At 36.7% G+C, this 12,960-nt stretch overlaps 1 protein-coding gene across 1 annotated transcript in view; it reads left to right on the forward strand.

Annotated features, from left to right (window-relative positions):
* The window catches only part of FGF9 (fibroblast growth factor 9), a 40,041-nt gene that overhangs the window by 6,905 nt on the left and 20,176 nt on the right, over positions 1 to 12,960 (forward strand). Inside the window, exon 2 of the mRNA XM_026708852.2 lies at positions 9,991 to 10,094. Within this exon, the coding sequence (XP_026564637.1) occupies positions 9,991 to 10,094 (104 nt within the window). The remainder of the gene's footprint in view (positions 1 to 9,990; positions 10,095 to 12,960) is intronic.

Here is a 12,960-nt window from a genome sequence, read left to right on the forward strand (position 1 = left end):
AGTTTGTGCTCCCATGTAAACTGATCGTTAGGTGTATGTATCTTTATATCGTTTCCCCTTTTCTCCCTGCCCTAAATGGGCTTGTACAAAAAGGTGGTTTGAAATATCCAGGACTTGCCACTTCGGAAGGAGATCACCTTGTTTTCTACTGTTCAGAAAGTAGGGTTAGAAAATGTAATCATAGCAAAAATGTTCAGGACTTTTGTGGGGGAATGCTCTATGTAGGGGTCCCCAAACTTGGCAACTTTAAGACTTGTGGACTTCAACTCCCAGAATTCCTGAGCTAACATGACTGGAGGAGGAATTCTGGGAGTTGAAGTCCACAAGTCTTAAAGCTGTCAAGTTTGAAGACCCCCTGCTCTATAGATAAAAGTTGTTCGACATTGGAACATCGAATTGGGAAGCTGCCCTTTTACACAACTGGAAAGATTAAATGGAGACTATGATACTTGTTTACCAGGGAAAGAGGACACTGAGGAGCTCTGGGAAGATCTTGCATTGAACAAGGGATTACTAGGTGTAGGTGTATCCAACATTATGGTTCTGCAGTTGGTTTTGTACAGCATGCTTGGCTAAGGTAGAGTTGGACGGTATGTGGTTTTGTATGGAAGCTTAATATGATGGGTGAACCAGGTTATGCTATAATACGGATTATTATTTGGGCAAAGTATCTTATGTGAGCTCTGGAGAAGGGTCTAATGGTGAAAAGACAGAAGAAAAGAGGACTATCAACAGCAAAGTGAATAGACTTAGTTACTGTGATGATGAGTGCAGTGTTGGAAAAGCTGAAGGACCAGGTTAGGGAGAGATCATCATGAAGAAAATATATCTGTAGTCACTAAATAACATCTTGAGGTTCCATAATCAGTCAAATCTAACGTAACCTTAGGAAATATATGTAATTCAAGTTTAGTACATTGTGTAAATCCAACCTGTGGGGCAAGTTAAGCAATACAGAATGCTTGGGGCCATCTAGTCATTTATTCCATTGTTTATTGGAAGTCCAGATCTATCCATTAAACTATACTCCATATCTGAAGTGTTTAATCAAACATGTAAAGTCTGACTCTCCAAACAGGAATTTAGCAGCTGAGGATGCAATTTATTCAAAACAACAAAAGCAATAGAAAGGGATGAGAAATTATAGAAGTATCTATACCTACTCAAAAAATTTCAAGAATCTTGAGGGGGAAAAAGAAGCCTTTGAAATGGAATAGAACACTGGGAGGTGATGTAAGGATTTGGGGACGTGGTTTATTATTTCCTTCTTCAAAGATATTTTTTCAACATGGCCTAATTTCCCTGGAATTTTCAGTTGGTCCTCACTCAAGCAAACTTTGAAGCTTCCTGAACTGTTGGAATGCTATAGACATAATTTATCTTATTTATAACAAAACAATTGACTATATCTTCTGACATTCTGATTAGCAAGCTTTTGAAATGTTGGTTGGATGACTTGGCTCTTAATTAAATAGCTAACTGTTAGGTTGTTCCATCTTCACCCCAGTCCCAGGAGTGTTTCATTGCTAGATTTGACAATGTGTTAGAACAGGGGTGCCCAAGCTTGGCAACTTTAAGACTTGTGGACTTCAACTCCCAGAATTCAGAGCTGGCTGGACCTCTGTGTTAGATTATGCAGGACCTATTGGAAAAGTTTGACTTCTGACAGAATTTGGGAATGATATCTATGGATGTGGCCTTGTTGAGTGATGTAGATTTTCTACCCATGAACTGTCAGGGGATTGATTGGATAGGCATGCTAGCTGACAAGACTGGTGACCAGTGGCAGAATTCAGTTTTGTCAAGAGTTGTGCTTTTCTGGTAGTACAGTATATAAGTTAGTAGAGACTAACATAACCTTTGATGATAAACCTGAAATATTAAATAAAAGTTGGCTGAATAGAATGAAATTTAGCAGAGGGAGAAATGTAAATTGATCTTAAGAAAAATAAATGAAATCTACATGTATAAGATAGTGTTCTGGCTTGGTAATGATACTGGTGAAATAGGAATAATAGCTTATTGAGAACTAAATGTTAAATCATTATGATGTGGCTGCCAAAAGCACAAATGCAATTTTATGGTGCAGAACTATAGCTTCTAAATGACCCAAAATAATGTTCCAGTTTATTCTGCATTCTGCTTGCCATATTATAAAAAAGATTTAAACAACAGGGAAAATTGGGAGCCTAGAAATTAAGTTCTCTGAAGATAGGTGGAAGGAACAGGTCATATGGGAGCAGCATATGGGAGCACTCTGTAGATACCTGAAAATATATTGTCTAGAAAAGGTCTCCCATGTGTTAGGAACATGGAATGATGGTTTGAGTTATAGGACAGCAGATTCCAATTGAATATTAGAAGTTCTTTTCCTTGTAATAAGAGTAGTTCAAAGGGGAATGTGTGTGTGCATCTTCAAATTAGTGTTGACTCCTTGGCAACTGCAGTCACTGCAGTTTTCTTTCCAAGATTTTTTCAGAAGTGGTTTGCCATTGCATCTTTCCAGAGTTTAGACCAGGGGTGTCAAACTCATGGTGTCATCATGTGATGTATTGCGATTTCCCTACCCACCCCTTTGCTAAACTGGGCATGGGCATGGCCAGGACATGACACATCTGGCCCGAGGGCCAGGACTTTGACAGCCCTGGTTTAGAGTGTGTGACTGTCCCAAGGTCACCCAGTTTGCTTCATGCCAAGGTGGGACTAGAATTCACCGTTTCCCAGTTTCTAGTCTGGTATCTTAACTTCTGCACCAAACTAGCTCTCAGTTCAAAAGTAAAATCAAATAACTAGAGAAGTGGTAAGCTCGGATTTACTAACTATATTCAGGTGAAGTTTGAGCAGTCATCTGTTGAGCAGGGTGTTTAGAAATTAATTTAATTTCTTGCTTTGAGCAAGTCATTGGAATCAGAGCTTCAAATAGCTGTTTTCATTCTGTTGTCTTTTCTATACATGAGTGGTAGGCTGTCTTTAGGCCCAATAGTCCTTTTGGCATTTTTGGATCTCTCAAATAGCTAGAATACAGCTATTGTTTATCTGTTACCCAAAATGGCTACTATAATGTCCTGGCTATTGACAACTTTTCCACTTACCTAAAGGAAGCTGTTGTGATTGCTTTGTCTTACCTATTTAAGTCCCTCAAATACTTTCTACTATTCAAGTTAACTTTTGTTTTTCCCCCCCTGGACAAATGTGCATACATAACAAACAGCTGTGAGCTATAGCAAATTACAATTTTTAATTTTCCAAGTATTGGTAGTCCAACCATTCAATTAGTGACCCGTTCAAAATTATAACAGCACTGAAGTGAGTGACTTATGATCAGTTCTCATACTTACGACCATTACAGCATCCCCATAGTCACATGATCAAACTTCAGGCACTCAGTAACTGGCATGTAGTTATGACAGTTGCACTTTCCTGGGATCATATGATCACCATTTGTAATCTTCCCAACTGGCTTCTGACAAGCAAAGTCAGTGGGGGAAGCCAGATTCACTTAACATCTGCATGATTCACTTAACAACCGGTGATTTGCCTAATTGGCAAAAAGGAAAAACTCAACTGTTTTTCTTAGCAACAGAAATTTGGAGTTCAGTTGTGATCATAAGTTGAGGATTACCTGTATATCTTGGAAAGACCCCAAGGAAGTGACATAAGATTTTATGCCACATCATCACTGGTTTTGGCATCCATGACATTTATCAACAGACTATGTGTCAAACTGCAGAAGTAGAGAGTATTGCCTCCGTATTACAAATTCTTTCCTAACCTCTTTCAATAAATGTCTGAAACAGTAACCACTATCTACATATGTTGCCCTGAGTTTGTTGAAGGAAAAATGAGATGGAAATTAAATCACATGTCTTGATTCTTTGAGATTCCTGCAATATATAAGCCTTCCTGTCACATACACACCTGCCTGTTTTAATGTTGGGCATTTTTTTAAAAAATGAAACATTTGGCAGGTGTGTGGATTTTCCCTTTTCTATAGAGTTACAGATTCCTTAAATAAAAGATGCCTGTTAACTTTTATTATTTATGCTGTTCTGGAAGCAGAGCCAACACTTTGAAATTGGGAAAGCATTTGGCAAACATATTTCCCATTACCTTCAGGGAGTTTTCTTTACATTCTTCTCCAGGCAAAAACAATTTCTGAATGGAAGATAATTAATCCTCTTATATGGAAGGACAGGAAATTAAAAAACAAAGCAAAAACATACCGGTTTCTGGAGAGGGGTCTGAAGAGTCCCTGTTTTTTTTTTTCATTCTTCTGCAATCTGTGACCTTCCATGCATAGCTTGTGACTCCAGCTCACATGGGTGATGATGCAGCAGTCAGATCTTTGCAAAGACTGAGGAAACACAGTTCAGTTTTTCAGAAAGACTGCAGATGAAATGCAGTAGCTGCATATTCTGCATTCAACTATAGTGCCAGCTGTTTTGTAGAATCTGATGAGACAATTGCAATGGGCAGTGTATTTTCAGTTCAACAGATGGAAGATACTTGTATCATGAGGTTGGCTCTCAAACCTACATAGTCCTAGTGGTCTGAATATATTAATTCCCTTGAAACTGGACCTTTTCATTAGTTCTATGATGATGCAAGTATTGATTTTGAACAAACAAGGCAAAATGAATGGATTAAAGAGAAGCTAATTATGAATCTAATTTAATAAATACTTTCAGATTCTGTAATAAACAATGTTGCGTTGGATATAAGAGGGCTTAGATATCCTCCCCTTCTCAGGATCTTGTTTCCCATCATGCGTGTACGGGAAGATACAATTTGTCTTGATTTCTTTTTTGTGTGGAGCTGGGGAAGAGAGATTTAATTTCCAGCTTCTCTAATACTTGCAGCAATTAAAATAGGGGGGTTGTTCTCAAATTGTGCTTTTGCAGTTCCTTGTTGGTCAGCTGCAGGGAATACAGATTAGAATGATTTGGTGAGTCCCCTACTTTTTCAGGCTTCAGCAGTACACACTGCTATGGATGTAGTGCAAGCTGAAAACAACTTGATATGAAAGTATCTTCTCTTTTAGGGGTTCAATTATGTAGCAAACAATAATGTGGTTTGTTCAGTATTGGCTTAGCATGGTATGTGCTTGTCAGATTTTTATTTATTTATTAGATAGATTTCTTTGCTGCCCATTTTGCCTTATGGTGATTTTTAAAGAATGATATATGACTTGGCATTTTACAGGTTCCCCCATTAAGTTGATAAGAGTATCCAGCATATGTCTTCTAAGGCAACATTTGTAAAAATTCTGATGTTCATAATTTAGTGATTTAAGCATTGTCAGTCTCTATTATATAAAATACAGAGTCACAGCTTTCCCTAGATATCTCTCGTTGCCATGTCCTACTTCTTGATGTACTGATTGTTACATCATTATATTTCTGAGTCTCAAATTTCTCCTTGATACTTAAAATTCTTCTTGGAACTTGGAAGTATTTCAATTTTCAGTAATCTTTTTTTCAAGAGTGCAGTTATAGTTTTACATGCTAAGAAGCATACATGTGAAACTTAGTCCACTTCTAAGACTAATACTGTTGACCTTGAGTTCTGTGCTACTTTGTCTTCTGAATTTTTTTTCTTTTTGAATAAGTGATGCTTTGTTTAATACTACTAAGTTGAACTATAGCCCTAACCTTCTACCTTCTCCATCTTGTTTCCATTTTCTTTACACCTAAATCCTAAACTGTGATTAATTATAATTGTGGGCCGGAAAGATAGGCTATGCATTCAGTCTGAAATTGACTTGTTTGAAATTAATCATAGTTACAGTTAACTGCAGTGTGCCATGATCCATTGCAAACTGTTAGTCTAAAGCAGGGCTGTCAAACTCGCAGTCCATGGGCTCAATGTATCACACACTGGTCATGCCCATGCCTGGTTTAGCGAAGGGGAAAAAAGTCCCGATATATCACATGATGCCACTGTGCTGAACGAATTTGACATCCCTGATCTAAAACATTTTAAAAAAATCTTTTGCTATAGGAGATTGGGTGAGTGTAGCTAAGTTCTTTGAACAGCTGGATGAGCTACTGGTCAAATTGCTCATTTAATACACCATAAGTATAGAGGTGCCTCTCACCTGTTATCTCTTAGGCATGCTAATTTTGAATGTGGGTCTAAGCATCTTCTGGAAAAATGCTAAATTTATTTCTCAAAACAGCTAATCTGATTGATTGCATACATGGAGGAGAGCCGAAGGGAGAAGTGGAAAGAAAAAGGAGTTTTCCTGAAGGTTCTGCTCAGTATGGACTTTCCTCTTTGCTAGTGTCCTTGAAGTCAAGCTTTTTCTGAAGATGCTTTGGCACTCTTTCAAAAGAATGCTATAGATCAGAGGTCTCCAAACTTGGCAACTTTATGACTTGTGGACTTCAACTCCCAGAATTCCTCAGCCAGCAAAGCTAGCTGAAGAATTCTGGGAGTTGAAATCCACAAGTATTAAAGCTGCCAAGCTTGGGGACTCCTACTATAGATCCATGTTCGAAGAATTTGGCTCACTTGCAGTAGGCTCATCATGAAACAGAAGGAAGCAGTCAGGGATATGAGCGTTTCATCCTCAGCTAGTTCTACCATGGAACAACCAAAATGTCACAAAGTGTAGCTGTTTCCCATCCACCCCTCAAAACAACAGATGATATTGGTAAGTGAAAACCCTTTGTCAGTGGAAACATCAGAAAACCTACAAGATCCCTATTGAGGATAGAACCAAAACTATAGAGATAGCATAGCAAAACTCATTTCTTTCCTGTTTGAACTAACTTATGCAGCATTGAACTCATGTTTTCTCAAAAACACCCCCCCGCAAACCCCATTAAACCCATGTAATAAGGAAACTTACAGTATTAAGATTTGTCAAATGCTTTGGAAGGTGCCTTCTGAAAACAACTGTGCTATGCAGCCAAAACCAAAATGGTCTTGGAGGCCGGTGTCCAGTGATTTGAGAGGAGAAGTCATACCTAAAGCAACCTAGAGTAGCCAGTGAGACTGGGAAATCCCAATCTCTAACCACATTGATTAATTTAACCACGTTGATTAAGAGTTCTAGATTGTATTCATTGTGTAGTAGAACAGAGAAACACAATTTGAGAATTGGGATGGGTGAAAATAGTTTTAAGTAGCCTCAGTTATGGGCTGGAGATGATATGATGGTCTGGGATGGCTGAAGATGGTCTTAAAGTATAGGTAGAAACATACAAGGAGGGGGATTCTTTCAGATTCTTTGACACCAAGCTGTGAAGGCATCACTTCTATTGAAAAGATACTACCTTGCCAACAGGGGGTAAAGAACATAGGTAGTTAATGCAAACAAAGCAGTACTTGGTGGATACAATTGTAATTTTAAATCTATAGTGGTTTAGTGAATTGCATATAAATAGCTGTTATAGGTTTATTATTTTGTTAATAACATGTTCATTTCTACAGTGGCTAGAGGAAATTCTGAGGTCTAGGATTGTGTGCTGATATTAGGATAACCCAAAGTATTAACTACATGCTTAGTAATGGAAGTTCCAATCCCAATCAAGGACTACCTGTAAGACAGTACAGCAATATTTGAGGTAGATTTAAACATTAAGGGTGACAAAAAGCTTTATTCCGGTATTAAAAGAATGGCCAGGAGAAACATCCTTCTATGGGGCTTAACAATAAAGTAAGTTACAGTGGGATAGGTTGCATTGCAAAGTGTTTAGTTTTGCTGTTGTGGAGAGCAGAACAGACACACAACAGTTTTATTTCAAGGAAGACTTAGTTCAGAGCTCAGTTGTAGATTCTGGATTGAAGAAAAGCTTGGATTAAATCTTACTCCCAATTCTGGGTAGAGCTGGGTGAACATAAATCAGAATGTGAATTTCCTGATTGTTAAAAATCTAGCAGTTATGCTTATAAATGGCCTAGCGTATCATATGACCCCAGCTATTCTGGTTATAGTCAATAAATGATGATTAAACAGATCACAGCTTAGCGTGTTTGTAAATGTAGGTGAACTTTTTGCTGATGAAAAATATATTTGGTCATCTACCTTTTAAATGTCTCAAGGAGAATTGCAGTAAACTGCATACATTCAACAGCAGAATGAAAACAGTTGAATGCAGCTTTGAAAGAATGTTGCATTATACCCGACAGGAACTGGTCATATGCAGCTGGAATGATGATTCATGAATAAATAAATATATTTACATTCTGATACACAGCTTATGTGTATTACAGATCAGTAATTCAGAACTATTCTTCATAGCCAAATTAATGTGCTATTTAACATTTTAGTGCTATACTCATGCCAACAGAAACTTATAATAGTATAACTTTTGCTATCCCGTTGGTAATCCCTAGCTTAGCAAACATTGCTATCTCTATATCACAGAGAACATGGTGTGGTTGGGGGGGGAGGATTCCCTTGCCTTCATTTTCCTTCCATTCCACCCAATATCACCAATTGGTGATATTCTGTGATTCTATCATCCTTCTTTGTAATCCGGGATAGGTTGGGCAAGAGGTAAGTTTTGACAGATGACTAAACTAGCAAGTTTAATCATTGTTCAAACTCATTCTGTAAATATTTTTTTATGAATATATTCAAAGGGAATAGTGCTTTCCTGGAATAGTTCAAAAATAATCCAATCAACAACGGAGTTCTATTTTGAAGTATCAGAAAGAGACCTGGGTTTCTCTGTCCTGCTTCCCTGCTTAGTCCCTGCCATCTTTGATGGTATCTGCTGCTGTTCAGAACAATCCATGCAAAATTATACAAAAAGCATAATTAGTCTCATAGCTTTTGTCATTAAAGTCATGGCTTCATAAGGCCTAACATTAGAACATCCATTGGACATTCAGAACAAGCTGACTGCATTTTGATCTGGGCAATTTCCCTGTCCTTGCTTTTTACATATTGTTGTTGTTCTGTTGATTAGTTTGGTTTGTTTATTATTTGATAAAACTGTTACTCTACTGGTAGTAATTTTAAATGTCTGGACTCCAGTAGGCCACTGTCATCCAAGCTGTAAATCAGATGCCGTCAGATGCAGTGATGAATAATATATAAAGCAAAGCTCAATAATAGTTGCATAGAACTTTACATGACATGTTCCAGAACTTCACCTGTCAGTTTTTTTCCTTGTTGCCGGATTTATGCTGCTGAGATAGGTTATTGCATCCTGCAATAACTTTTTATAAAAGATGTGCAGTTATTATTTTACAAAATCTAGAGTGTGTTTTCCTATTAGTCACATTTTCTTTATGCGTTAGTGGAGTTTATAATTGCATTCCTGTCCATTAAATTCTCTTTCCTTTCTCATTCCACTCAACCCTTGCCTATTCTCATGTACATTTTAAGCCTATAATTTTGATATAGCCATTTTTAAAAGTTTTCAACATTTTAGTCACATTCAGATAAAAGTAATATGTATAATGAATATAGAAAAGAAATAAGAATCCTAGATAATACTGTAAAGCAAGTTATGAGAATATTTTAAGAAAAATGAAATAAGTTATGAACTGAAATTTAATAAAATAGGTTTAATGAATATAATATTTGGGAATATTTAAAAGAAAACAGAATAAGTAATAACGTGATATGAATTTGAACAAGAAAGATGGATATATAACCATGGTGGCTAGATTGATGAAGAATTTAAATTGGGGTAAATTGGGGGAGAGGAGAGGAAGATAGGTTGGGTATGTAGATTCTGGTAACATATCAGATTACAAATCCTTTATCAATTGACAGTTGTATGTGTTAAAACCCCTTGTCTTTATTCTTGTATAATGATTGTTCCACAATAATTTGAGGAAAAGCTCAGCACTGTTTGCTTATGTATTAGGACTACCTGTAGCTGTAGTAGTTGCTGATTGCTGGCATTCTTTTTGGCAGAAAAACAGGTGCAATTTTAACAATACGACTGAGTCAATTAAAAGTCAACACATGTATTAAAACAGGAGAATGAAATCTATATTAATACGCTTGCTTTATATATTTTGCAGGTATCCTGGAATTTATCAGTATAGCAGTCGGCCTGGTCAGCATTCGAGGGGTAGACAGTGGACTTTATTTGGGAATGAATGAAAAAGGAGAATTATATGGCTCGGTAAGTATTTTGCAGTCAAAATGTGGCATTACCTAGTCAGTTTTGATTATTTTTGTGTCTGATGGGCTTTTAAAAAAATATTTATTCAACCATATCATCAGCGATTATGTAATATTAGGAAAATACCCAAATCTACCAATGCTTATTTTTTCCAATTTATTTAATTCAATTTAGGTGAATCTTATATTTCACTTAAACAAAGATGCACATTTTTGTATGCATTTCTTTTGTGCTTAGAATTTGATTTTTGAGCACTATTAATCTGCTTTATGTGTAGGTAATCGACAGTTAAATTCACAGTTTAAGATTGCTGGAAATTTAACAATTCAAGTACTACCAAGACTACTACTACTATTATTGTCTCTTTTATTCATTAAACATGAAACTCAAATCAACTGAACATTTAAACATGTATCACAAATATAACTGACTAGTGCTAATGGTTGATACGGGTTGCTGCCAGCATCCTAGGTATCAATCAGGTATCTTCTTAAGATATATAATGTTCTGAGTAGCGCTGTGTTTTGCAGTTCTTCTGATGTTATTGCAGAAAGCTGCAATTTCTTGATGTATTTTATAAAATTCTTGGACATGGTATCAAGTGCCCTGGTGACAATGGGTATCACTGTTACATGTTTCATCCATAATTGCGTAGTTTCGATGGCCAGGTTGTGATATTTTGTGATTTTTTTTCTAGTTCCTTTTCTTTGACTCTGCCGTCTCCTGGTACAGCCTCCTGGTATTATGATGATGATGATGATGTAAAACTAGAGATTGGGGTGGGAGAACTGAATTATAAAACTGCACCTTTAAAGGAATATTTGAATTTTGGTTTAAATCTTTGTTGAGCCATAAAATATATTAGTTAACTTTATTTCTATCACTCAATATTTCTGTCGTGTCAATTTTGTATGGATAAAATTTATGCTTTGAACTCTGGAGGAAATGTGGTGTATAAATGTAATAGATACATTAATGAATAAGATCCTACTAGTAATTATAGCTATTAGTAATAGATAAATATGATAATCCAGTTGTATTTGCACTGTCATGAGCTGCTGTTTGTGTTATTTCATCTAGAGTGTTATATTGACACATCACCTGGATAGCATCACATAGCAGCTAACTTTCTTAGGTTTCGATAAAAACCTCTATAAATCAAAATTATTTCTTGGTGATTATCTGACAATATTCCTGTAATTCTCAAAAATTATAAGGATGTGTATTGCATTATCATCTGAGTTTTCCAATTTCCCAATATTGTCTATAATCCTGGGATTTCCTAATGATTGATATGTCAGGAAAACCAGATTCAACCTTGTTTGCTTTTTCAAGAACAGCCAAGGAATACAATAGATGTATAATTCCTATAGTGTTGCCAAAACTTTTATATGTCATATAAATAAACAGAGGTAGGACTTGGGGTAGCAGAATACTTAGAAATTCTAAGGCATTCCAGTCCCTGTGGAACTATTATAAGTTGAATGGCATCTGATAGCTATACTGGAGCATGTTGCATTTGGTGGACACAGTAGATGGAAACTGCATCTCCAGAATCCCATCAGGATCATAATCTTAACTTCAAATGCCTTACATAAGCAGTTGCTTAATATTTTTATTAATCTGTCCTCCTTTCAAGCTTCATAACCAAAGAACGCAAGTGATGTCACTGGCATGCAGCCATAATAAATAATCCTTGGGAGAATGCTCTTTTATTCAGAAAAATGGGTCCCACTTTATCTTGTATCTTTTTCTTCCTCAGCTTTAGAAAGTTAGTAAATATTTACAGTTGAAGATGAACTGTCAGTGCTTATTACATATCAGAAAGGCACATTGGGGGTGGGGGGGGGAAGCAGAATGTTGAAGCGAATTGCTTACTAATGTGGGTGAAATACCTCTCTCTACCCCTCCCCCCTCTGTCTCACACACACATGAAGAGTATAAGCTATTAGCCCCAGAATAACAGTGGTTATACTACAAAATATATTTATGTGCCACGGTATTTCTGAAGATAAATGGGCCTGTAAAGAACTTTTTCCTCATTCTACCGAAGCAATTAAGCAGTTAGAGAGTTATTAAATGTAAGCAACAGTCCATGTAAAAAGGGCAGGACATACAGTGCAATGTAATTTCAATTTCCCACACTGAGCAAAGTCATAATTGATCATGCTCCATAACAATGTTTCTCAAATAGGGAAACACAATTATAGAACACTAATATAAGTGGCAGGGAACCAAATGTAAGTTGGGAGAAGTTGGTGTGGCATGCAAGGGACATTGGAAAAATAGCTGGCTGAATTGAAGGGTCTTCCATAGACCAACTGTTTAATAGCACGGATTGTACTCCAGTTACTCTATAGACCAGTCTGAAAGATGTATTGTTTCAGCTCCACATTTCTCTCTGATGTCCAGATGAAGTCAAAGATTGTGCTGAAAGATCTGAGGTCTGATTCAGTGTCTTTCCCCCCCACGATAACTGAAAGCCGTATCTGAGGATATCTGAGTCTAGTCCCCTTACCACTGTAAATGATTATGGCAACAGACATATGACACTTGCTTTTCCACTAGTAAAAATACAACTCTGTTAGCAATCTTATGGACTAGTGAAAGTGCTTATTTGTTTCCCTCCAAGTAGAAGAAGGTTAAAAAATGGTCCCCGGTACTTAAGGGCCTTGATTTATTCTATGAATAGAATAGAATTCTTTATTGGCCAAGTGTGATTGGACACACAAGGAATTTTTCTTGGTGCAAATGCTCTCAGTGTACATAGAAGAAAAGTTACATTCGTCAAGAGTCATAAGGTACAACAATTAATAATAGTCATAGGGTACAATAAGCAATCAAATCATACTAGGAAACAGTCATT

This window comes from Pseudonaja textilis, chromosome 7, assembly GCF_049901715.1.
Source record: "Pseudonaja textilis isolate UNSWEBS1 chromosome 7, rPseTex1.2, whole genome shotgun sequence".
NCBI classification, from domain to species: Eukaryota; Metazoa; Chordata; class Lepidosauria; order Squamata; family Elapidae; genus Pseudonaja; species Pseudonaja textilis.